Source organism: Phyllobates terribilis, unplaced genomic scaffold (genome assembly GCF_046119375.1).
Source record: "Phyllobates terribilis strain yellow unplaced genomic scaffold, ASM4611937v1 Scaffold_10__3_contigs__length_209671492, whole genome shotgun sequence".
NCBI lineage: Eukaryota > Metazoa > Chordata > Amphibia > Anura > Dendrobatidae > Phyllobates > Phyllobates terribilis.
The window spans coordinates 160411906-160439675 of NW_027362770.1; the positions used below are offsets into that span (position 1 = coordinate 160411906).

Genomic DNA, 27770 nt, shown 5'->3' on the forward strand with positions numbered 1-27770 from the left:
ATCAGACTATTTTCAACAGATATATTTGTGTCTGAACAATCAGAAGACACTACTGGTTTTCTTTACGGCAAAAAATGCAAAAAAAAAGCAGGATAATACTGAGATTTGAACCGTGGAACTGCAAAACCACACTTGTGTTTCTCGGGCCTACACCAGACTATTTTCAACAGATATATTTGTGTCTGAACAATCAGGAGACACTACTGGTTTTCTTTAAGGCAAAAAAGCAGGATAATACAGAGATTTGACCCGTGGAACTGCAAAACCACACTTGTATTTCTCGGGCCTACACCAGACTATTTTCAACAGATATATTCATGTCTAATCAATCAGGAGACACTATTGTTTTTCTTTACGGCAAAAAATGCAAAAAAGCAGGATAATACAGAGATTTGACCCGTGGAACTGCAAAACCACACTTATATTTCTCGGGCCTACACCAGACTAATTTCAACAGATATATTTGTGTCTGAACAATCAGGAGACACTACTGGTTTTCTTTACGGCAAAAAATGCAAAAAAGCAGGATAATACAGAGATTTGACCCGTGGAACTGCAAAACCACACTTGTGTTTCTCGGGCCTACACCAGACTATTTTCAACAGATATATTTGTGTCGGAACAATCAGGAGACACTACTGTTTTTCTTTACAGCAAAAAATGCAAAAAAGCAGGATAATACAGAGATTTGACCCGTGGAACTGCAAAACCACACTTGTATTTCTCGGGCCTACACCAGACTATTTTCAACAGATATATTTGTGTCGGAACAATCAGGAGACACTACTGTTTTTCTTTACAGCAAAAAATGCAAAAAAGCAGGATAATACAGAGATTTGACCTGTGGAACTGCAAAACCACACTTGTATTTCTCGTGCCTACACCAGACTATTTTCAACAGATATATTTGTGTCGGAACAATCAGGAGACACTACTGTTTTTCTTTACAGCAAAAAATGCAAAAAAGCACGATAATACAGAGATTTGACCCGTGGAACTGCAAAACCACACTTGTATTTCTCGGGCCTACACCAGACTATTTTCAAAAGATATATTTGTGTCTGAAAATCAGGAGACACTACTGGTTTTCTTTACGGCAAAAAATGCAAAAAAGCAAGATAATACAGAGATTTGACCCGTGGAACTGCAAAACCACACTTGTGCTTCTCAGGCCTACACCAGACTATTTTCAACAGATATATTTGTGTCTGAACAATCAGGAGACACTACTGTTTTTCTTTACAGCAAAAAATGCAAAAAAACAGGATAATACAGAGATTTGACCCGTGGAACTGCAAAACCACACTTGTATTTCTCGGGCCTACACCAGACTATTTTCAAAAGATATATTTGTGTCAGAAAAATCAGGAGACACTACTGTTTTTCTTTACGGCAAAATATGCCAAAAGCAGGATAATAGAGATTTTTTACCGTGGAACAGCAAAACCAAAGTTATAATTTACTGGTGTATACCAGAGTTTTTTAAATATATATATTTGCGGCTGAACAGTGAGCGACACACACAAACAGTTTTTTTTTAGATACAAACGGCCCAAAAGTGGATAATACAGAGGTTTGAACCGTGGAACTGCAAAACCACACTTCTGTTTCTCTGGTCTACCCAAGACTATTTTCAACAGATATATTTGTGTCTGAAAAATCAGGGAGACACTATTAATTTTTTTTTTATGGCAAAAAATGCCAAAAGCAGGATAATAGAGATTTTTTACCGTGGAACAGCAAAACCACAGTTATAATTTACTGGTGTATACCAGACTTTTTTAAATATATATATTTGCGGCTGAACAGTGAGCGACACACTCAAACTGTTTTTTTTAGATACAAACGGCCCAAAAGTGGATAAAACAGAGGTTTGAACCGTGGAACTGCAAAACCACACTTCTGTTTCTGTGGCCTACACCAGACTATTTTCAACAGATATATTTGTGTCGGAATAATCAGAGACACACTTTTTTTGGGGGGGGGCACCAAAAGGTTAATAAGACGGGTATTTGTACAGTGTGAAGGAGGAGAAAAAAAAGAGGATTTAGATTAAAAAAAAGGATTTTTCCTGGCCCCCGACACCTGGAGCTAAGTCCAGCAATTTCAGCAACCGGAGCACACAGGACTGTAATGCAGCGTTTGCTGGTATAACCACTGCATCTCCTATACAGCCTGTCTGCCTGCCTGATATCTGGGATGGATATTAGTCCTGAGAAGGACTGTCTGTTTGATCTGGCAGCCTTTACAGACCCTACACTAACTATTTCGCAGTATAAATCTCTCCCTAGCTCAGCAGCGCTGTCCCTACACTGTCTGATCCCAGCCGTCTGTGTCCAAGATGGCGGCGCCCGGTTTTAAATACTCGAGGTGACGCTGTGTGGCCAACCAATCACTGTAATGCCCAAAAACAACATGGCTGCAGCATTACAGTGACTGGCTGGCAATCCCTGCATGTTCATTGGCTCTGTAAAGAGCGCCAAACATGCAGGGCGGAGACCCGAGCTCCCGCCCGAGTAACCCGGAAATGCTCGGTGCTCGCCGAACATCCCGAGTAGCTTGTCGAGCATGCTCGCTCAACACTATTCACAATTGCTTATGGACAGATTGATCATGCCTGAAGTTCCGATGACTTGATACTTATACTGCGATTCTCAAGTGTTTCCTTCATTTTCTCAGCACTGTGTGTTATTTCCTCTGTTCTAAAGAAATGTTGCAGCAATATCGCCACAAAGATACCGTCGCATTTCACAGTCTCCGTCTGTTACTTCCGCTTCTCTAAGTACATACCTATATTTTTCCCCTTTACTTCTTCTGATCTGCATCTTTCCATTGACCGCACAGAATGGACGTGTACTCAGGTTGGATCATTGGCCTTGTCCTGTCCATTACAGGTGAGTACCTGCCGCAAATTGTCAGTTTTGGGTTCCCTTTTTTCTGTTCCTTTTATTTCACATGCTACTTATTAAACCTTTTGGTGGCTTGTGATCATTAGTGTTACCATTCTGCATCGAGGGTTACTTATAACCAGGCACGTGTTGGTGCCATCAGGGGCATTTTGTTGGATATGATGGCACTATTAATAGAGATATTCTGATGTAATTTTCATTGATGCTTTTTGTATTTGTATCGTATGGTATCATTATTTATGTGTATGGTATGGCAGCATTATGTATGTGCATAGTTTGGCAGTATAACCTATGTACACTGTATGGTATAATTATTTATGTGTACTGTGTGACAGCATTACCTATGTGCACAGTTTGGCAGTATAATCTATGGACACTGTGAGGTATCATTATTTATTGACTTTATAATAAGGGCAGTATTGACATCTATTAAGAGTGTATTTGTGGCGCCCCTGAGGGTTCGGTCGCCACAGAGGTACTGCATCTCACCCAGAGGTGTGGTATCTCACCCTCAGGTAAGGAAGGAGTACAGCTCAGGACCCTAACACCTGCATTCACTACACCACATTTCAGAGGGCAGGGCGAGATTGCTCCTACGGGAGAGCACAGTCCCTGGTCCCTGGCTGGAGTGGGGGGGAACCACAGTAAGGGGGAACCATGTAGTGGGTGTGGGTGGAGGATGTAGGTCCTGGGAGCACTTGTAAAAGGAGGTATAAAAGGAAAGAACCATCTTAGAAGTTCAGACTAGTCAGAGGAGGAGAAGTGACAGGAGCAGAGGCTCTGCAAGAGCTCTGCTCCGGAGGCGGCCTAGCCACTAAGGCCCAGGACTGAGAGAGAAAGGCTCCAGGAGTAGAAGAGAAGGGATCCTAGGGGTACGGGCAGTGCTGGAGGCCACCCATACACCCGATCTACAAGACAGTGGAAGGATCAAGCCACAGAGGGGACCGGCCCCTTAACTAGCATGGATACTTCAAGTCCATCTAGCAACTGGAGATGGCTGCACTTTCAGGGTGCAGACACCCATCACCACAGTTAATACTCGCCGAAAAGGTGGCCACAGAGGGCCCAGGGGACTGCAGGTCGCCTGCCAAGACCCGAGGCCACCGGATTGGGACACTGACTGTGAGGCGCAGGGTAGGAGGAAGAGAGCCAGCGCAGGAAGCCAACTGAGGAAGGTATACAGAGAGGGGTCCTGTGAAGTGCTCTGGAAATACCTGAGGGTGGACTGAACCCCACTCTGAGTAAGCGCAGAACGACGTGGGAAGTTATGATCTGCAGTTATAACTTGGAAAGCAACAACTGTGAGTAAAGATCCTGGGACTGCACTATATTGACTCTGTGGTTATTACTGACACCCTGCACAACCACCATCATCCACTTACACTGCCCTGAAGCTAACTCTTCCTGTGGGGAGTTATACCACCCTAGCTGCCACGACCACCAGCTTCAGAGGACTGTTCCGCAGCAGCGGCCCCCATTAGCCGCATTCCACAGGTGGCGTAGTCGGACATTAACACCTATACATATAAATTCCCCTTGGATTGACCACTCTGGGTCACGGACCGGGTCACCGCCACAGTGACTACAACCCCCAGCATCTACCGGCCCGGCACCGGGTACCCCACGGCCCAGGGGGCGCGTCATATTCACCACACATGCATACACATACCAATAAGCCCTAGAGTCTGACTAGATAAAAATGGGCAAGGTCCATACCAGGGGTGGACGTAACGCCTGTGCATCCGGTTCAGCTGTGGGAGAGGGGGTCCCATTTGCAATGCATATATCTAGGTCAGGACTATGGCCAGAAACTGACAGTGAAGGCCCCTTGTGTATGGCTTGTGTCTGGTCTCCACCTGCATATACACGCACATTTACATTAGGCACACATACATAAAATACGCACATACACATATACAAGTGTATCTAACTAAATTAGAATATCATCAAAAAGTTAATTTATTTCAGTTCTTCAATACAAAAAGTGAAAATCATATATTATATAGAGTCATTACACACAGAGTGATCTATTTCAAGTGTTTATTTTCATTTGGAAATCAAGGACCCAGAGTCTGGAGGAAGAGTGGAGAGGCCACAATCCAAGCTGCTGGAGGTCTAGTGTGAAGTTTCCACAATCAGTGATGGTTTGGGGGGCCATGTCATCTGCTGGTGTAGGTCCACTGTGTTTTATCAAGACCAAAGTCAGCGCAGCCGTCTACCAGGACATTTTACAGCACTTCATGCTTCCCTCTGCCGACAAGCTTTTTGGAGATGGAAATGTCATTCTCCAGCAGGACTTGGCCCCTGTCCACACTGCCAAAAGTACCAATACCTGGTTTACACAACAGTATCACTGTACTTGATTGGCAGCAAACTCGCCTGACCTTAACCCTATAGAGAATCTATTATAGAGAATCTATGGGGTATTGTCAAGAGGAAGATGAGAGACCCCAGACCCAACAATGCAGACGAGCTGAAGGCTGCTATCAAAGCCACCTGGGCTTCCATAACCCCTCAGCAGCCACAGGCTGATCGCCTCCATGCCACATTGCCGCATTGATGCAGTAATTGATGCAAAAGGAGCCCGAACCAAGTATTGAGGGCATTTACTGAACATACATTTCAGTAGGACATTTTGGATTTTAAAACCATTTTTCCAGCTGTTGTTATAAAGTATTCTAATTTACTGAGATAATGACATTTGTGCTTTCATTGGCTGTAAGCCATAATCATCAACATTAACAGAAATAAATGTGGCACCCCAGGGGTCTGGTTTCCACAGTAATAGCAATATTACGTCTGTGAGCAGGTGGGAGGTCTCCTGGGCAGGAATTCTAAGCATGCCACACCTCCTGCCCAGTCCTGGGAGGGGAAGAACTTCCCCTACATAAACTGGGGCTGAGGCAGGGTTAAGAGAGAGGAGTTCCAGACAGAGACGGAGTCTGGTCTGGACACGCAGAAACAGGGACAGAGAGACATCAGGAGCTCTGTAGGAGCCAAGGAGAAGCGCCAGGGGCTGGAGCTGTGCAGAGCTCGCCCTGGGAGAAGGTACTAAAACCGGACACAGGAGTCCGAGGCTGTGGGGACTAAGATATACCCAGCAGCAGAATCCATCCGGCAGGGGATTCCAGGTCCTCTGGCCATAAAAGCCCGGAGGCTCAGTCACAACGAAGGGACCAGCACCGCCATCCCGGAGCGGAGGCTAACAGGAGGCCCCAGGTCACCAGCCATACGGGTGAGCACCACACGGTATACCCAGGGACGTGGGCTACTTGTAACCGCCGAAAGCAGGGTAGCCAGGAAGGGTACAGACTAACGGGAAGGCCTACAACTCCACCTGGCCAGGGGAACTCCGGCTTACTCGCAGACTAACCAGGCCCCAACTACTAGCCAGTACTCCCGGGGGAATTTGCCTTGTACCATCAGTAAAGACCCTGAACTGTACCCTCGCGTCTCCGTGCTTCCTTGTCGCACCATTAGTGCTGGGACATCCACACCATCACTCCCAACATCAACCTCATCCTCTGCCCTGAGGCCATACCCCTCCCGTTGGGGGTTATACCATCCACGCTGCACATCCGTACCACCGGCCTCAGCGGACTGCCCTGCAGCGGCGGCTTCATAGCCGCATTCAACGGGTGGCGTAGTCGGACACTAATACCATCATACCAATAACCGCCACTAAGTTTGACCACCCTGGGCGCGGACCGGGTCACCGCCACACGAAGACTACTACCCCCATCGGATCCGGCTCCGGGTATCCCCCGCGCGCACGCGCGCCGCACTACAGCACTGGCCCAGGGGGCGCGTCAACTTTGGCGTAGTCGGCAGGATTACGTGCCCGCAACCACCGGGTACTGCGTGCCTGAAAAAAGAGACTTTTATACTTACCTGTGGTGAAGTTTCCCGCCGTCCGGAGTCGTTTCCCGCCATCTGGAGCCGATTCCCGCCATTCGACGCCATCTTCTGCCTTCCTCCCGCCATCCGTGGAGTTTTCCCGCCATTGGACGCCATCTTGAGGGCGCCGCGCGGGAAGAAGAGGGGCGTGGACTCCGAAAGCCCGCAAGAACTGAAGCCCCGCCTCACGTCCGGACGTTGCGTAAGGTCCTGGAAGGAGCCCAGCAGACGCCGACGTCACAGGAGCGCGACGGAAGGTCCTCAACCCTGACGATCCACTGCGGAGCCGCGGCCTACGGAAGAGGATCATCGCAAGGTAGGCCACGGTCCACTAGGGGGGAGGAGGATGTCAGATACGGAGGAGAGCTTCACCGCCACAGCCGCCGCCAGCGCCACCGCTGCTGCGGTCATGCCTTTCACCATGCCCTATATCCCGGGGGCAGCCTGGCTACCCCAGTACTCAGGGGAGTCACATACCCTAAATGACTTCAGAGAAAGGCTGGATAGCCTCTTCCAGGTGTATCCCCTCACGGAGGCGCAAAAAGTGAGCATCCTGGTGGCCCAATTAATCGGGGCAGCCCAAAGGGAGGTAAAGTCCTGGCCACCTGGGAGGAAGAGGACTGTCAGAGACACATTTGACACCCGCACCTCAGCCGAAATAAAACTAAGATTTTATGGGTGCAAACAACGGGCACATGAGAGTATAAGAGACTATGCTCTAAACCTACAAGAGGCCCTGAGAGCCATTAAGCAGGCAGACCCTGACAGCGTGGGAAATGAAGATAAGCTGTTAACTGAACAATTCATTGAGGGTCTACTGTGCAATGCCCACCGAACCCAGTTGCGGGCAATGGCCTTACAGGACCCTGACCTGGACTTTGCACAGTTCAAGGACAGAGCCATCCGGGTGCTCCAAGAACCGGCACCAGGTGGCGCTGTGACCCACAGGCGCCCTGCTATCACTTATCACCAGGAGACAGCGCCCTTGTCTGCAGGGCCTGTGGGAGCTGATGCGCAGGCTTTAAACAATGACCCAGCTACAGACCTGCACCATCAGGTCCAAGAGCTAACTAAAAGCGTTGCCGCGCTAACCCGAACTGTGCAGTCTTTACAGGTTTCTACTGCAGGGAAGATCGAGCTGGCATCCGGACCGGAGGACATCCCGTGGCGCCGACCAAGGAAGACCCCACCGGCCAGAGGAAGACCCAGCGATCGATACAACGAGGACGGACGACCTATTTGCCGTCGCTGCAATCAACCCGGACATGTGGCAAGGTACTGTCATTTAAACGGGCACAACCTGGGGTAGAGGGCCAACCCCCAGGCATAAGACCATCAGGCCCATCAAACTGGCGTGATAAATACGTAGGGGGACGTCCAATCTTGCCTGTGGTACTGGATGGCATTCCTATGAGTGCCCTACTAGACACTGGGTCACAGGTCACCACCATCCCGTACGTGCTCTTCAAGCAGTACTGGAATGATTCGGACATAACCCGCTACCCAGACGACGACCTGAGTATCATCGCCAGCAATGGTCAGCCCGTGCCGCAGGTGGGATTCAAGGAGGTGACCATTAAAATCGGTAAAGTCGAATTAGCGGCACAAGGACTGATTATAGCGGACATCGACCGTCATGAGAGTCACCCTAGAATCACCCTGGGAACCAATGTAATTGAAAATTGTCTTGCAGAGGTGATTCTCATTTTACAGCAGGTTGCCAAGAACGCCAGTTCTGGCCAGCAGCGTGTGCTCCAAAAAGAGATCCGGGCACTGATGAAGCGGCAACAGGTGGAACTATCTGGTGGTGAGATAGGTAGCGTGAGAATGTGTGACCCGTTCCCTATTGCCATGCCCCCAAAAAGTGAGATGATGATTTGGTGCCGGGCAGCTATTGGTCTAAGAGGTAGAGACTACCAAGCAATGGTAGAACCCGTCTACTCAGACAGTAGGCCCACCATTTTGACAGCACGGGGGGTGGTCGATGTACGCCATGGGAGGGTGCCTGTTCGCATCATAAATATCAGTGAGAGAGAAATACACCTGCCCCGGTATGCCACGCTAGCTAAATTGTTCACCATAAACCAGAATTCTGTACAGGCCGTGGAACCCTTGCCTCCATCTCAATCAGAGGAAGGTAACGGCTCTAAGAAACCAATGGAGGACTGGTGTCAGCAACTACATCTGGGTACTGACTCCACTCCCTCACACCAGAAACAAGGAGTCTATCGGGTGGTTCAAGAGTACGAGAGAGTGTTTAGTAAACACCCGTTAGACTTCGGGCGAGTAAAGGGGGTAGAACACCACATCCCCATGGGAGACCATCCTCCCATAAAGGAGAGATACCGACCCGTACCCCCTGCACACTACCAACACGCCAAGGGGATGCTTAGAGACATGAAGGAGGCTGGGGTAATCAGGGACAGCTGTAGCCCCTGGGCAGCTCCACTAGTCTTAGTGAAAAAGAAGGACAACACTATGAGAATGTGTGTAGACTACAGGAAGGTCAACCGTATCACACACAAAGATGCGTACCCGTTACCAAGGATAGAAGAGTCCTTAGCTGCATTAAAATCTGCTAACTTCTTCTCTACTTTGGATCTCACTAGCGGGTACTGGCAGGTTCCTGTAGCAGAGGCAGACCGGGAGAAGACCGCATTCACCACCCCGATGGGTCTCAGCGAATTTAACTGTATGCCGTTCGGGCTCTGCAACGCACCAGGAACCTTCCAACGGTTGATGGAATGCTGTCTGGGACACCGGAACTTCGAGACGGTCCTGTTATACCTGGACGATGTCATCGTCTATTCCAAGACCTACGAGGACCACCTGAAACACCTGGCAGAAGTGTTCGAAGCTCTGGCAAACTACGGCCTAAAGGTGAAACCCTCCAAGTGTCACCTCCTGAAACCAAAGGTGCAATACCTGGGACACGTGGTGAGTGCTGACGGAGTGGCTCCTGACCCTGATAAGATCACCGTGATTAAGGACTGGCCAAGACCCTCCAGCATAAAGGAAGTGCGGCAGTTCCTCGGGTTGGTAGGCTACTACCGAAGATTCATTCCCAGTTTCACCAAAATGGCAGCCCCTATGCAGGACCTCCTGATAGGTCAATCTCGAAAAGCCAAAAACCAGAAGCCGCCCTTCAGGTGGGAAAAGCTGGAAGAGGAGTCCTTTTGCCAGCTGAAGATGGCCCTCACGGGGGATGAAATCCTGGCATATCCAGACTACAGCCAGCCCTTTATCCTCCACACGGACGCAAGCAACATCGGGCTAGGAGCCGTGCTGTCCCAGATCCAGCAAGGAAAAGAACGGGTAATCGCTTACGCCAGCCGAAAGCTACGACCCACCGAGAGGAACCCTGAGAATTATAGCTCATTCAAGCTGGAGTTCCTGGCAGTAGTGTGGGCAGTGACCGAACGTTTCAAGCATTACCTTGCCTCCTCCAAATTCATCGTGTACACGGATAACAACCCGTTGACACACCTGGACACTGCAAGGCTCGGTGCTCTGGAACAGAGATGGATGGCTCGCCTGTCCAACTTTGAATTCACCATCAAATACCGGGCAGGACGCTCCAATGCCAACGCGGATGCCCTGTCTAGAATGCCGAACTTACCGGACGTAGGGGAAGATCCAGAAGATCTGGAAGAAGTTGAGCTCCCTGCGTTCCACCGTCATGGGATTACCCTGTATTCCCACCGTGTGAAGGACAGGCGCTCCGCGACGTTCAATCCCTTGCCCCACTACAACTGGGCGGAGACGCAAGACAGTGATCCCGCAGTCCGTCTGGTGAAGGAAATGCTGACCCAAGCCGATGCCAGTCTGGACCCAGACGCCCCAGAGGAGACTAAGCAACTGTGGAAGGAGAAAAGTAGGCTGTTCCTCTACAGGGAGAAGTTGTGCCGGAGAATGGTTAACTCTCGAACGCATGAGTTGACCTGGCAGGTAGTGGTCCCCAGACGAGACGCGGCTATGATTCTGGAGGCGTACCACAACGGAGCAGGACATTTCGGGTGGAAGAAGCTGGAGTTCTTATTGCGTGAACGGTTCTACTGTGTAGGCATGAGAGGAGCCATCGAGAGGTGGTGCAGAGACTGTGGACCGTGCCACCTAAGAAGGAAGAACCGTGCCAGCCAGAAGACTCCCTTGCAGCCCATCATCACCCGACAGCCACTGGAACTGGTAGCCCTGGACCATGTGAAACTGGCTCCAAGCAGATCTGGGTATGTCTACGCCCTCACAATCGTAGATCATTACTCCCGGTTCCTGGTGGTGGTCCCGGTCAAGGACTTAACGGCTCAAACAGCAGCTAGAGCCTTCCAGCAGCACTTCTGCCGTCCACACGGGTACCCGGACCAAGTGCTGACAGACCAAGGGCCAGCCTTCAAAGCGGAAGTCTTCCAGGAGTTCTGCAACCTGTATGGCTGCACGAAGATAAGAACAACGCCCTATCACCCTCAAACCAATGGACTCTGCGAGTAGATGAACCAGGTGGTGATAGACCTCCTGAAAACATTGCCCCTGGAAGAACGCAGTATGTGGCCTGAGAAGCTGCCTGATCTGGTGGACCTATACAACCACATCCCTGTAGGTTCTACCAACTGTACCCCGGCTTACCTAATGAGAGCGAGACCAGGTAAGCTGCCTATCGACCTGGATATGGGAGTCCTGACGCCCGAGGACACCTCGCCAGAGGCAGACTGGGATACAGAACGGCAGCAGCAGTATCGGAAAGTACAGGAGAGCGTCGAGCGAAGTCTGTCTCAAGCTAGAGAAAGGCAAGAGAGGGCTTATAATCAGTATGCTCCCGCTGTTCCCCTGGTACCTGGAGAGCAGGTCTTGAAGAGGAAAAGACGGCTCCACAAGTTGGACGACCAGTGGGAGAAGGACCCGTACACCGTACTGCCATCAAGCCATGAGAGCCCAAAGATTTGCGTGATCAGTAAGGATGGAGGAGAAACCACAGCCGTTGTCTCCAGAGACCACCTGAAGAAGTGTCCCGAGCAGCTGCAAAGCCCTGAAGAAGAAGATCAAGAAAACCCTCGACCCGCAGAGGAAAGGGAAGAAATGATCAGGACTGTACTCGGAGACTTCCCCCGGTCTTGGACACAAGTAAACGGTGCTGTCGTGGTACCCGTCCTCACCTTTCTCCAGCCAGCCCCGCAAGTGCCTACAGAAGAACCAGTAGAGCTGGAAGAGCAGCCGGCCCAAGAGGCAGAAGAGTCCACACCAGCAGCACAGGAGGATCAACCCTCTGCTAGTAGTGAGCCTGCCGTGCTCCTAGTGAGCCAAAGAGTGCGCAGAAAGCTGCCCAGCCTGCCCATAACATCTCCTACACCCTGTAGTGCAGGACCAGTTAGTGAGCTCCGTAGGTCCACTAGGGTTACCAGAGGCCAGATGCCCGTACGTTGGAGAATCTAAGTTGGCTAATTGCTTTAACTATTTTATGTTTACCTGTTTTGTTGTAGCCGTTGCTAATTATGTTTTTCAGTTACAGATTTCTTTATATGGACTGACAGGTTATGGACAGTGAGTAACCGGAACTCTGTTGTAAATATGTTTGGAGCGTAACCCAGGAATGGACTAAAGACTGTTAAAGACTCGGGGCAGGACAGACCCCTACCTGGTTACGGCTCCCTGTTCTTTGGTGAAATGGACACCCTTATTGCTTCCCGGTTACGGACACGCCGTGACCATCTCATGTATTTAATTGTTATTGTTTATACCCTGTTATGTTTTCAAAAATATGTTTAGTCCGGGAGTACTAAATTTCACTAGGGGGGAATGTGGCACCCCAGGGGTCTGGTTTCCACAGTAATAGCAATATTACGTCTGTGAGCAGGTGGGAGGTCTCCTGGGCAGGAATCCTAAGCATGCCACACCTCCTGCCCAGTCCTGGGAGGGGAAGAACTTCCCCTACATAAACTGGGGCTGAGGCAGGGTTAAGAGAGAGGAGTTCCAGACAGAGACGGAGTCTGGTCTGGACACGCAGAAACAGGGACAGAGAGACATCAGGAGCTCTGTAGGAGCCAAGGAGAAGCGCCAGGGGCTGGAGCTGTGCAGAGCTCGCCCTGGGAGAAGGTACTAAAACCGGACACAGGAGTCCGAGGCTGTGGGGACTAAGATATACCCAGCAGCAGAATCCATCCGGCAGGGGATTCCAGGTCCTCTGGCCATAAAAGCCCGGAAGCTCAGTCACAACGAAGGGACCAGCACCGCCATCCCGGAGCGGAGGCTAACAGGAGGCCCCAGGTCACCAGCCATACGGGTGAGCACCACACGGTATACCCAGGGACGTGGGCTACTTGTAACCGCCGAAAGCAGGGTAGCCAGGAAGGGTACAGACTAACGGGAAGGCCTACAACTCCACCTGGCCAGGGGAACTCCGGCTTACTCGCAGACTAACCAGGCCCCAACTACTAGTCAGTACTCCCGGGGGAATTTGCCTTGTACCATCAGTAAAGACCCTGAACTGTACCCTCGCGTCTCCGTGCTTCCTTGTCGCACCATTAGTGCTGGGACATCCACACCATCACTCCCAACATCAACCTCATCCTCTGCCCTGAGGCCATACCCCTCCCGTTGGGGGTTATACCATCCACGCTGCACATCCGTACCACCGGCCTCAGCGGACTGCCCTGCAGCGGCGGCTTCATAGCCGCATTCAACGGGTGGCGTAGTCGGACACCAATACCATCATACCAATAACCGCCACTAAGTTTGACCACCCTGGGCGCGGACCGGGTCACCGCCACACGAAGACTACTACCCCCATCGGATCCGGCTCCGGGTATCCCCCGCGCGCACGCGCGCCGCACTACAGCACTGGCCCAGGGGGCGCGTCATAAACACATGAAATAGATCCCTCTGTGTGTAATGACTCTATATAATAGATCCCTCTGTGTGTAATGACTCTATATAATAGATCACTCTGTGTGTAATGACTCTATATAGTAGATCCCTCTGTGTGTAATGACTCTATATAATAGATCACTCTGTGTGTAATTGACGCGCCCCCTGGGTCTGTGCGCTGCTGCTGTGCAGGGGGAATACCCGGAGCCGGATCGCTGGTGGTTGTAGTCCTCCGTGGCGGTGACCCGGTCCGTGCCCAGGGCGGTCAAACCAGTGGCAGTCTTTATAGGGTTTTAAGTTATTGGTCCGACTACGCCACCCGTGGATTGCGGTCAGTGGGGACCGCCGCTGCGCTGCAGACCGCTGAGGCTGATGTTGTTTGCGCAGCTGAGTATGGGATGACTCCCCACGGGAGAAGTATTGCCTCAGGGCAGCTAATGTGGAAGATGATGGGAGTGATGGTGTGAGGGTCCCAGTGCTAATGGTGCTGGTGCGACAAGGAATCACAGAGACGTGTGGTGCAGTTCAGGGTCTTTACTGATGGTACAAGGCAGACCCTCCCGGGAGTACTGGCTAGTATAAGGGGCCTGGTCAGTCTGCGAGCAAGCAGGAGTTCCCCTGGCCAGGTGGAGTTGTAGGCCTCCCCGTTAATCTGCACTCTTCCTGGCTACCTTGCTGTCAGCGGTTACAAGTAGCCCACGTCCCTGAGTATACCGTGTCGTGCTCACCCGTATGGCTGGTGACTTGGGGCCTTCTGTTAGCCTCCGCTCCTGGATGGCGGCGCTGGTCCCTTCTCTGTGACTGAGCCTCCGGGCTTCTATGGCCAGAGGACCTGGAATCCCCTGCCGGCTGGTTTCTGCTGCTGGGTGTAGATCAGTCCCCACAGCCTCGGACTCCTGTGTCCGGTTTTAGTGTCCTTGTCCAGGGCGAGCTCTGCTCAGCTCCAGCCCCTGGACTTCTGCTACTGCTCCTACAGAGCTCCTAGTTCTTCCTTTCCCTGTGACTGGAACTTCACTCTAGGCTCTGTCTGCTCTGCTTGTTCTGCAGGCTCTGTCTGCTCTAATCCCGCCCCAGACCCAGTTTAAAAGGGCAGATTCCTCCCTTCCCAGGTCTGGGCGGACCGTGTTGCATGTTTAGGGATCCTGACCAGAGAAACCTCCCACTTGCTCTCAGACATAATATCTCTATTACTGCGGCAACCAGACCCCTGGGGTGCCGCATAATGACTATAGAGTGTGTAATGACTCTATATAATATATGGTTTTCACTTTTTGTATTGAAGAACTGAAATAAATTAACTTTTTGATGATATTCTAATTTTGTGAGAAGCACCTGTACAGGCATATACTCAATGACATTTTTGCGATGCACTGGTTCAGACAACCAGACGATTTATTTTGTTCATTGGCAGGAGAGTCTTTCTCTCCAGCCAGGGAGTGCACTTGGGAAATCCCTGTCCACCCTCCATGCACGCTCACAAGAGGTCAAAAAAACTTTACAGGTTTGTTGAACAGGTGTTAAATGGTGTAAAATGCAGGGAAATTAACATGTAGTACAACACAAGGGCCATTGGCTCAGGCTCTCCCCCTTGGGATTGGCATTACACCAGGCCTGGCCGGGAACAGCATGGAATAATCTCTGGGGTGATATACAATTTGAGTGTACAGACAATAGATGATTACACAGGACTTTTTCCCAGTCTCTTATACTTCTGGCCCACAGTTGATGATGATGACGCTCACACTACAAGTGCCAGCAAGCACACACCTCTAACTAACAGCAGGTAACAGATAATCTGAGATGACTGCAGAATTGTCATCAACACAGTCCAATTATGGGGCCCAGTTGCTGTTGGTGCTTATAGCAACTGTTGGTGCACTCTAATATCACAATCTCAGGAAAATCCCTCTCATCCACTTCTTAGCAGTTGAACTAGAAGTCTCAGTAATATCCCCTCAGTATCAGTTCTCTAATAGGTTCCTTAGTAGTGGAACTGTAAGTCCCAGCAGGATGTACTCACTCCTTATTGCAACAACTATCTGGTCACACTGGTATACAGCTTGTGACTGCAGCGTTCAGATACCTGAGAACACAAGTAATGGATGGCAGGAACCTCCTCTAGTATAGACCAGGTGTTTGTGGACATTTTCTGGTTGTCTGGCCTGTAGAGTTCCAGGACTGGCTCCTCTCCTCACACACTGAGCTGCGGGGCTGTCAGCACTCACTCTGTTCTTGCCAATGTCAGCCTCTCTGCAGTCTGTAATGTAGGAGAACCCACATGTGCCTGTGTCCAGCCAGCTCCTTCTTCTCCAGCTTGATCAGTCTCTTCCTCTGTTGCTCCTCCTCTTCCAGGATGTAAAGAAGAGCAAAGGCTGCTGGGAGTTTAAAGAAGAGTGTAGCGCCCCGAGGGTTCGGCCGCTACAGGGGTATTGCACCTCAAACCAGAGGTGTGATATTCCACTCCCAGGTAAGGATGGAATGTGGACCAGGGCTCAGTTAGCTGCATACAGCACACACACTCCATTTCCGAGGGACAGCTCAACGGTGCTCCCACTAGACAGAAGTGCAGGCACGACCGACTATGTCCCTGGCTGGAGTGGGGAGGGGGGGTGGAACATCCAGTGCTGTAGGGGCAGATAGGGTTTGGTTCCTGAGCGTAGGAAGGAGCTCATTGGTTGCTGGTCACCTGGGCTCATGGTCAGAGGGAGGTATAAAAGGTGGGCACCATCTTAGTTCTAGCGAGTTCAGTCTGTCCAGAGAGAAGAAGACAGGGAGCAGAGGCTCTGTAGGAGCTCTGCTCAGAGGCAGGCCTAGAGAAAAGGCCGGAGCCTGAGAGGAGAAGGAGAAGTGGGCCTGGAGAAGAGGCCAAGGGAAGGAGGAGAAGACAGAACAGGAAAGAAGGAGAAGGGAGAGAGAAACAGAAGGGCTCAGGAACAAGAAGGTGGAAGGGACCCTAAGAACCCGCGAGAATACAGGGTGAAGGGTCAGGCAGATTAAGGGTACCGGATCCCAAGTTGGTGGAGGAGAAACAACCCTCAGCCAAAGACCGGTCATCGTGATCATTTATTGTTGCGACACCTCATCAAACCTGCTTGGAAGGCACCATATAGGACAGCGGAGAGCGGGGCCCACGTTTACCCGCACAAGTCCGCGGCAGCTGGACAAAAGTGGGTCACTGGTGAGGAAGGCCAGAGAAAGGAAAGAAGGGGGTCCTGTGCCACATTCCTGAGCTGCCTGGGAGTTGACCGAGCCCCTCACCTGGTGGACGCAGTACGGCTCGGGCGGTCACTACCTGTACAGAAGTGACCTAGAGTACCTGAACTGTGAGTAAAAGACGTTGGACTGCAGTACGTTGTCTGTGTGCTCTTTCGCTCCTCCAGCACTAATGATACTGGGACTCTCACTACCTTCACTACTCCCAACATCCCTGCACTGCCCTGGGGTTATACTCCTCCCGTGGGAAGTCAAGCCATTCACTGCTGCACACTTCCATCAGCCCCAGCGGTCTGCCTTGCAGCGGCGGTTCCTAATGACCGCAAATCCACGGGTGGCGTAGTCGGACATTATCAAGAGTGCATAGAAGACTACCATTGGCCTGACCACCCTGAGCCACGGAACCGGGTTGCATCTACTACTCCCATCATTCCCCTATTGCCCGGATCCGAGTGCCCCACGGCCCAGGGGGCGAGTCAGCTTTGGCGTAGTCGGCAGGATTACGTGCCCGCCAACAACGGGTACTGCGCGCCTGAAGAGAAAGAGACTGTTTTATTGAGATTGACTGTGTTGGAAAATGGCACCCGCCCTAGAAGAACGAGCGCCATAATGTGCGCGCCAAAAGACCACAGGAGGCCGCCTCCCATCGTGGGCCAGGTCCCAGAATGGCGCCAAAGAAGGAGCCCGCCCCCAACAGCCATGAGCACGGCTGTGGAGATGTCCATCAAGATGGGGGGGCTGCCCCTGAAAGTGATTGTCACCAAGTTGCCCCGGGACCACCCCCAATGGGGGTGGGAAAGGAAGAAAACTGTGGGGCAGGGCGCGGTCTGGATCAGTCCAGACAGACCGCACCCGGGAATGGACGCCCTCAGCAGCACGAGCCTCCTGGCCCGAAGCCTGCTGCAGGCTGAACTGTCCTGCAGCCTAGCAGAAGTCCTAGCACAGCTCCCCCGAGACCCGGAGCGTGCGCAAGCTGCACTGGAGGACCTGGAGCGGAGGATGGTCCGAGCGCAGCGGGGTGCGCTCGTCGAGTGGAGGGAGGAACTGGCCCGGCAGGCTGAAACTCGCCAGCGGCAGGTACCACCCGCACCCCGGAGTCCGCCTGCCTCTGAGGACAGAGCAGGAGAAGTGAAGGCCGGAGGCGGCATCGCGGAGGAAGCTGTGAGGACCAAGGCGAGTACAGGGGACGTCACCACCCCAGGCCCAGCAGCTGCAAGCCTGCCCCAGCCTCCCGTAGCAGAACCCGTGGCCCCACTTACCACGCCGGTTGTCGTGCCGCCACTGCTCCCAGCTAGGCCTCAAGCGGCGAGCTCCGCGGCCACGCCCCGCCCGGCGCCATGCCCCTTGACCCCGGGCGCTGCAAAGCGAGAAACGTCAACGGCCCGGCCGCAGGGCCTGGATGACCCGGGCGCCGTTGCTAAACCTGCGCCCCTGTCCCGGACGGGACTGCCATCGGGCGCAACCAAGAGACCCCCGGCCTGGTCGCAAGGCTGAGTGCCCCCGGGCGCGGCTCCCAAACCAGGTCCCTCCATTATACCACAGCTAGGTGTGGACCTGATTGCACATCACACCGGTCCGGATGGACTGCCGCTGGAGTGGCCGGCCAAACTGATCGGAGGTCAGCCATGGAAGACCCAGCCCCTGCGCAAGCCCCCAGTACCAGCTCCGGAGCCTGTGAAGGTCACCCCGCCACTGCAAGAAAAAGCCCAATTTGAGTGGGACCCCGCCGATGAGAGCTTAGTGGGGTTCGCTCAAGAGACTCGGGCAGACGCGATCCGCCGTTTCGAGGTTTGCCAACAACAACTGGTGACCTTTGAGAGGGAGCGACGAGAGCGGCGCGTCAGAGAGGAACGGCTCCAGGCCCAGAGTGCCGAGCAAAAACGCAAGGCCCGCCAAGACCCCAGAGCTGCCCGCGGTCCCCGTATCACCGAGACCATAATCAAGTTTCACATGGAAAATGGCTGGGGCTTTATCAGGGGTCCAGAAACTGCTGGAGACGTCTATGTGACCCGCAGGGACGTTGAGAGTCATCTACCTGTGGGACACCGTGGCCGTGACTTGTACCCTGGTGATGTGGTCACCTTCACCCGCCACGTAGGTGCAAAGGGACCGTACGCCCTACATGTTCACCGGCTCACTGAGGAGGAACTACAACACCACAGCTATGAGGAGAGCCAAGAGGACCCGGACGGGTCTGAAGACCACCAAGAGGAGGAAGAAGCATATGAAGGACACAGCTACTAGTAAGTAGCCACGTACCTGTGTACATAGTTACCCGTCGGGGTACAAAAAGAACTGCTATAGAACTGTTTCCTGTGTGCAAGTTAACACCCTCCATCCCTACCCAGGCTGAGGGCTGTGAGCAGCCACTCCCCTTCCCAAAACTGGCCGAGGCCTGAGAGCGGCCATCCTTGTATATAGTTGCGCTTCCTAAAGCGCCCCCTACTGGTTTTATAAAGGGACTACCACGTCTACCTCAGGACAGAGAGTCCCTCATGTTTAAAAGTTTACTGAAGGTTTGCACTTAAAAGAAGAATGAACACCTGGTCGCAAGTTGCACCGCGGCCATGATCCAAGAATACGAGAATGTGTTTTGCCTAAAGATGTTTTATGTGAAGAGTTTAATATGCTGATAGAAAATGTTTTACATAATCTTGAAACCATTTTATATGACACGTGACAAAAGAGTTCCAGTAGTGTTAAAAATGTTTTATAATGCCTAGTGAAGAAAAAGTATGTCCCATAAAGGGAATTGAATTGTGTCGTCCGTTTTCCCAAATGTGAAAAGTTTTGAAAAAGTTTTGCATGTCCTGTAATCAACTGTTTTGCTCTATTCCAGCCCGAGGACGTGCTGTGCTTTACCAGGGGGGAATGTAGTGCCCCGAGGGTTCGGCCGCTACAGGGGTATTGCACCTCAAACCAGAGATGTGATATTCCACTCCCAGGTAAGGATGGAATGTGGACGAGGGCTCAGTTAGCTGCATACAGCACACACACCCCATTTCCGAGGGACAGCTCAACGGTGCTCCCACTAGACAGAAGTGCAGGCACGACCGACTATGTCCCTGGCTGGAGTGGGGAGGGGGGGTGGAACACCCAGTGCTGTAGGGGCAGATAGGGGTTGGTTCCTGAGCGTAGGAAGGAGCTCATTGGTTGCTGGTCACCTGGGCTCATGGTCAGAGGGAGGTATAAAAGGTGGGCACCATCTTAGTTCTAGCGAGTTCAGTCTGTCCAGAGAGAAGAAGACAGGGAGCAGAGGCTCTGTAAGAGCTCTGCTCAGAGGCAGGCCTAGAGAAAAGGCCGGAGCCTGAGAGGAGAAGGAGAAGTGGGCCTGGAGAAGAGGCCAAGGGAAGGAGGAGAAGACAGAACAGGAAAGAAGGAGAAGGGAGAGAGAAACAGAAGGGCTCAGGAACAAGAAGGTGGAAGGGACCCTAAGAACCCACGAGAATACAGGGTGAAGGGTCAGGCAGATTAAGGGTACCGGATCCCAAGTTGGCGGAGGAGAAACAACCCTCAGCCAAAGACCGGTCGTCGTGATCATTTATTGGTGCGACACCTCATCAAACCTGCTAGGAAGGCACCATATAGGACAGCGGAGAACGGGGCCCACGTTTACCCGCACAAGTCCGCGGCTGCTGGACAAAAGTGGGTTACTGGTGAGGAAGGCCAGAGAAAGGAAAGAAGGGGGTCCTTTGCCACATTACTGAGCTGCCTGGGAGTTGACCGAGCCCCTCACCTGGTGGACGCAGTACAGCTCGGGCGGTCACTACCTGTACAGAAGTGACCTGGAGTACCTGAACTGTGAGTAAAAGACGTTGGACTGCAGTACGTTGTCTGTGTGCTCTTTCGCTCCTCCAGCACTAATGATACTGGGACTCTCACTACCTTCACTACTCCCAACATCCCTGCACTGCCCTGGGGTTATACTCCTCCCGTGGGGAGTCAAGCCATTCACTGCTGCACACTTCCATCAGCCCCAGCGGTCTGCCTTGCAGCGGTGGTTCCTAATGACCGCAAATCCACGGGTGGCGTAGTCGGACATTATCAAGAGTGCATAGAAGACTACCATTGGCCTGACCACCCTGAGCCACGGAACCGGGTTGCCACTACTACTCCCATCGTTCCCCTATTGCCCGGATCCGAGTGCCCCACGGCCCAGGGGGCGAGTCAAGAGCAAAGGCTGCTGGGAGTTTAAGTCCAGGGCAGTGCAGCAAACATAGCATTAATATTTACTGCTGTAAATATCTCCTTGTTCCAGCAGCCTCTATACACAATATCCCCCCTGCAGGGGTTACATGTACATAAGTTACAGCTACATTTGTTTTAAAGTTTTATGAAGAAAAAAAAAGCAATCATGCCATTTTTTATACCATTTATATTGGTCATCATAAATAAGCAGAGAGATATGTCCTTGACCATTATTGGGGTCACTATAGAAAATGAAGGATCGTATTGCTGCCGTGTGGAGATTCCTGGATTTTTCAGAGATTAATATCATGATAAATTGTTCCTAATTTGTCCTCCATTTCATGTATACATTTTTATTTTGTTTTCTCGATTTGCAGGTCTGGTGGCTCCAGCGGCACTGGAGGTGACTGTATCATTGAATGGCACTGCTGTATTACCCTGCTCATATACCGGCAAGACAACCACAATGTGCTGGGGACGAGGCAGATGTCCAACTTCTAGGTGTAATGATCAGATTATCGAGACTGATGGCTGGAGTGTGATCTCGAGGAAATCTGACAAATATCAGTTGCTGGGGAAAATTAGTCAGGGGAACGTGTCCTTGACCATCACCAGGGTCGCTAAAGAAGATGAAGGAACGTACTGCTGCCGCGTGGAGATTTCTGGACTACTCAATGATCAGAAGACAGAGGTAGAAGTGAAGATACAAGAAGGTAAGCTATTTCACATCTGCACCTATGAACCTGGGTGAATATTTAGATGAGGACAACATTAGGATGTCAGGGGGAGGTCTACTAAGAGAAGAAAAAGGTCCATGGAATTAGGGCACCTACAACATACAAGACTCTTCAAGTTAGAAATATAACATTTGTAGTCGCCGAAGATGAAATGTCGTAATGTCATCCTCTACAGCCACCAAATCCACTTGTCATGGAACAAGTTTGGGTCATTAATCAATTGGCTTTTCCATTCCTCACTTTTAATCATTTAGAACAACTACATTCCTGAACATTACAATTGTAACACCAAAAAAGAAAAGTCATAGAATGATGGAAATCTCAGGATAGATAGAAAATGGAAACTGTCACGGTTCCACCCTTCAGTATGTCTGGGATGCAGTTACTGACAGCTCAGTCATCCATTCTGGTACAGGGGTGTGCTGAAGCTGTCAGTACTTTGATTGACAGCTACATCGTCCAAACTGGTGCAGGAGCGTGCTGAGCTGTCGGTGTGTTGATTGATAGATCGGCTGTCCAATCTGAAACTGAGAAGCACTGGATATCTCTAGGTGTTCATTATCCCAGGTGATTGCCAGGCTACTTAACTGGGCTGTTAGTCCCAGAACTCTTCCTGACGTCCTTTCCACTTTTGTGTGGTTTGCCTCTCTATGCCTTGCGTTCTGTTTGTAGATCTTTCATTGCCTGACCTTGGACCTCGTTCTGACCATCCATATGATTAACCCCTTCTGCTCTGATCCACTATCCTCCTGGTAATCTGACCTCAGAACGTTACCTGACTACGCCTTTGTCTCTTCCCTCTGTTTATGACGTACCCTCCTGGCTTTTGACCTCAGACTCCTTGACTATCCCGTTTAAGGGCTTAGCCGTGAGAAGTGACACAGCATCACCGAAACAAGATTTTCAAAACATCTCAATATATTCAGTATAGAGTATGAGTGCCACGTGCATAAAACCTTACACTTACAGCCTCGGCTGCTACTAATGAGGTTATCAATGGTCATCTGAGGTATGTTCTGCTGCGATGAATGCCACTTGTGCACAATAATCATTGGGATCCACAGTTCGCAGCTCCCTGTGCAATTGCCGACCAATGACGTCCCAGATGTGTTCAATGAGGGACAAGTCTGGAGATGCTGCAAGCCATAGTAGCACATTTAGGCTGCTCACAGTAGCAAGAGCAACATAAGGCCTGGGATTATCATGTGGAAAATGACTACTAGTGCAGTGTGCAGGGAAACCAGTAGATCGGGCATCTGTCGGATACCTGTTGTCATCGGTGGTGGCTGTGGCCAGTACCTGGGAATAAATGTAGAGTGCTATGCAGTATGTCTTTCCAGGGCTGGCAGAAGGCCCCATAACACACTGGAGTCCTATACTGACACGCTGGATCTACAGGGCTGTGATACCCCAGTAGGCCTCTATATTCCAGTACCTTCTATTCATCACTACATATAGTATGACATGGTTCCTACTTTACTATTGTGACTTACTTCTGAGATTCCTCCTATATCCATGGCAAACTATGTGCACTGGGGGACCAGGGCAATTCTCTTTCAGGGGCAGACATCCACAACAGCTACATGCAGCAGGGAATTTGGTCATAAATCCTCCCATTCCTTAGAGCTGTTCTCTTTGCTGAGCTCCAATTTGTCAGATAGTCCTGCTGTGTCGGCTTACTGGACCAGGTGAGAGAGCTGCTCTCCTACATCCTTGCAGTGGTTGCCTCACTAGTTGCTACTCTACTAATCTGGTAACTAGAGTTGCAGCATTTTTATAAACTAGACTGCACCCACTTAACTATTTCCTACCGGCCAGATCAGTGTTGAGATTAACCCTTTACTGTTTGCCAAGTATTAAACAATAAAACAGTGCATCAATTCAAGTATTTACAAGCACATTTCAAGTACGACTAACATAATAAAAACATTAATGTAATCCCCAACTTTGGGGCATTACACTAGGAAACTTTGGAGAAATGGCTGTCCCACTGGTTGGAAACCAAATCAGTATAACGTCAAGCTGTTATTGTACCTGGAACGAAGACTAGAGGGGTCCAGCTACAGTATATTATGCCACCCGACCATAATCCTGTAGTTAAGACCAATGCGACATTCCCTCTTTATAGAGTTGCACACGTTGTCTTGTCAGATTAGAAAGAATGGCGCATAGTGATTCATTCTGTACTACAAATTAATTTTGATGTCTCATATCAAGCCCCAGCCATCATGCAATGTCTACACCACACATGTCAAACTCTGGCCCATGGGCCAAATCTGGCCCGCAGGGTGGTTTTATTTGGCCTGAGACACCTGAACCACCACCCCTATGTGGGGCCATTATTCTGAATTGTGGACTATGTGGGAACCATTATTCTGTATGGAGGACTATGTGGTGCTCATTATTCTGTATGGAGGACTATGTGAGGCCATTATTCTGTATGGAGAATTACGTGGTGCCCATAATACTGTATGGAGGACTATGAGGGGTCCATTATTCTGTATGGAGGACTATGTGAAGCCATTATTCTGTATGGAGAATTATGTGGTGCCCATAATATGGTATAGAGGACTATGAGGGGTCCATTATTCTGCATGGAGGACTATGTGAGGCCATTATTCTGTATGGAGAATTATGTGGTGCCCATAATACTGTATGGAGGACTATGTGGGGCCCATTATACTGTATTCCGGTTGGCCCGCGACATTGTCCAAGTTTTTCATTTTGGCCCTCTGTGTGTTTGAGTTTGTCATCCGTGGTCTATACAAACCATCAGAAGGCATCTACAAGACATTGAACTACGAGCTAGACGTCTACAGGCTACAGGTGTTCCAGTGACCTCATCCACCGCTCTCAAAGCCCACCATGGTGTAGAGCAAGATGGCAATCCAGGCTGCAATGGAGTTATATCCTCTTCAGCGATGAGTCTGTTTGTCTTGAATGCAAAGATAGCTAGAGACTGGTCTGTAGACCATGGTGGGCGATGCTATGAAGAGGACTTCACGAGGGAACATCATTTAGTCGTGGGACCAGGGATACACCCATTTCTCCAAAGTGTCTTAGGAGCCATTTTTCAACAAGACAACACCGGGCTGCATGTTGATCGTGCTACGGTGACCGGCCGGCATGGTCTAAACGTGCAACCATGGCCTGCAGCGTCTTCGGACTTGTCTCCCATCGAGCACATCGGGGGACATCATTGGTCGGTCATTACACAGGAGCTGACAGCAGAGGATCTTGATGATTTCCATGCATTCAGAAAGTTCCTCAGACAACCATTAATAACCTCATTGATAGCAAAAATAAAGAATGAACTGTAGGACTGTCCAAAAACATCATTTTTAAAGGTATACTCCGAGATTTATTTTTTATTATTTTCAATGTGCTCCTATGTAAAAATGTATCATATTTGTTTATCCCACACCAAGTTACATGATGCTGCGACCACTTCCTCTTCTTTGTGACTGTGACATCACGACAATAAGTCACATGATTTTTCCACTACAATTGCACTGCGCCACGTCATTAGTTACATGACATCTATGGGGTATTTCGCTTATTTTACACAAGCTACCACTTCAAACAAAGAGAGAAGTATTATGGGCAGCAGGAGGGGAGGCAAAAAGTAATAATTTATTGGTTACATCAGCAATAAAAATGATATCTTGGCAATAATGTGAAATCCTGGTCAACCCCTTTAAGAAATATGTACACGTAACAAAGCACTAACACAAGAATAATCATAGTTTTGCCCCATTCATGGTTCACTCCTGAAGAAGGTCTGCGAAACGTCACTTGTGCACTCTCTATAGATTGCTGCAAAAGTAATGAAGCATTATCGTATATCTACTGAGTGCTGGTTGATATTGCTATTAATAATATTTTAGAGTCTAGAGATATATTTGTGCCATTTATAATACTTAGGTTTTCTTAGATAGCAGCGGACCTCATTCAGTAACTACTGCAACTACACATCATCATCCCGTGACGACAGAGGAGGACATCTTAAGCATGCGTAAGTCATTTATCATCATTGGTATTCTGAGACTCTCTATGTCCTTCTTCATCCTCTCCAGCCCTGATCTAGGCATAGGTCTGAGTTGTCAGCTTTGTCTGGAGTCCTTTAACCCCTTCACACCCAGAAGATTTACCGTTTTTTTTAGTTTTCATTTTTTTCCTCCCCTTCTTCCCAGAGCCATAACTTTCTGAATTTTCCATCAATATAGCCGTATGATGGCTTGCTTTTTGCAGGATGAGTTGTACTTTTGAATTCAATTATTTATTTTATCATGTGATGCATTGAAAGGTGGGAAAAAAATTCCAAGTGCTTTGAAATTGCGAAAAAAGTGCAATTCCACAATTGTTTTTTTTTTTGTTTTTTTTACCATATTCACTATATGGTAAAACTAATCTAGTAAAATGATTCCCCAGGTCTGTACGAGTACGCAGATACCAAATATGCATAGATTATTTTTTTATTTAAGTGGTGAAAAAATATTAGGAAATTTGTAACAAAAAGAAAATTTGCTTGTGTCGCCATTTTCCAAGACCAGTAGCGTTATCATTTCTTTTGTGTTCTAGGGCGGGGTGAGGGCTAATTTTTTGCACCCTGAGCTGCCATTTTTACCATTTTGGAGTAGATACCATATTTTGATCCCCTCTTATAACATTTTATTGCAATTGAAAATTGCAATTGAAAAACGTAATTCTGGCGTATTTACGCTTTTTTCACATTAACCTGTTTACTGATCTGATTAATTTATTATATATTTTCATAGATCAGACTTTTACGAATGCATCAATACCAAATATATGTATTTTTTTTAAAAAATTAATTGTTTTATTTTTAATACGGCTAAAGGGGGATGATTTGAACTTTTGTGTTTTTTTATTTCTTTTATATTTTTAAAACATTTTTTTTTCACTTTTTACCGTATTTAATAGTCCCCTTAGGGGACTTGAAGCTGCGATCGTCTGATCGCTTGTGCTATTGGCACTGCTATGTATAGTGAAAATCACAATCTATGAAAGTCAGCAATGGACTGGTTTTCACAGGAGGATTGTGATAGGCACAGGCACAGGGGTTATCAGTAGACCCCCGACTGCCACAGAAACCCGTCGGTGCCCCGTGATCACGTCATGCCAGTGCATGTGAAATGCCTCTGTCAGAGATTGACACTGGGATTTAATAAGTTAACAGCCGCAGGTGGAGCTGTAAGAGGCACATGATGGCTGATTAAATCAGCCATCATGTGCTAGGGAAAGATGCGGGCTCGCACACCGAGGCAGGGTCCCGAATTTTGACATACAGTAAATGTACACCAAAAGTCGTGAAGGGGTTAAGTACTAGTAAACTCCATTGGGAAGATCTCTGACTTCTGCTTCCCCTATATGTAATGGGTACATTTTGCATTTTAATGTCATTATTTTGTATGCTCTTCCAGTTGAAGAATGCCCTGATGACGAAGACTAAGACCCCGACCAGGAAGAATCTTCCACAGTAAATGAATTACAAACCAGGTATCACATTCATTCCATAAGATTTAGAGTCCTATCTTCATGCACCATGTTACAGATCAGGAGGAGCTGAGAAGATTGATGTATAGTTTTATGGGGAAAGATTTAGTAGAAGTTGTACAGATTTAAGTCTCTGCTCGTTGTGGACTTATGAGTCCAGTGGGAGGTCCTATATATGAGCACATGACTGAGTGACTCCGCCTCCTGAACTGAGCAGGAATTTAAAGCACTTTAGTTTATTAGTAAATCATATAAATTTCAATTCCCTAAAACTGTATATAGTCAATTGTGACCTGTTTTTATACTTGTTCTTAGTTTTTTGTTTTTTTTAAAAAAGTCCATATAAATAATCTTGTAATGTATCTCCTTCCATCTAGGAAATGAAATTAAGAGAATTAACGCAAGACATGGAAAACTGAAATTCTACCATGTAATAAAAGATATGTGATAAATT

General features: G+C 49.4%; 1 protein-coding gene across 1 annotated transcript; it reads left to right on the plus strand.

The window, feature by feature from the left end:
* The first annotated feature begins 2744 nt into the window (after positions 1-2744).
* Positions 2745-27770, plus strand: LOC141164191 (hepatitis A virus cellular receptor 2 homolog). The gene is made up of 5 exons (XM_073649328.1): positions 2745-2894; positions 21440-21775; positions 25734-25814; positions 27244-27319; positions 27694-27770. The coding sequence occupies exons 1-4, from the start codon at positions 2846-2848 to the stop codon at positions 27270-27272; spliced, it is 495 nt and encodes a 164-aa protein (XP_073505429.1). The 5' UTR covers positions 2745-2845; the 3' UTR covers positions 27273-27319; positions 27694-27770.

Excerpts from the sequence above, each read along its gene's own strand:
- LOC141164191 (XM_073649328.1), top strand. The coding sequence starts at position 2,846 with ATGGACGTGTACTCAGGTTGGATCATTGGCCTTGTCCTGTCCATTACA. Across the intron at positions 2,895-21,439 it reads CCTTGTCCTGTCCATTACAG|GTCTGGTGGCTCCAGCGGCA; the intron begins GTGAGTACCTGC and ends CTCGATTTGCAG. Across the intron at positions 21,776-25,733 it reads AGAAGTGAAGATACAAGAAG|ATAGCAGCGGACCTCATTCA; the intron begins GTAAGCTATTTC and ends AGGTTTTCTTAG.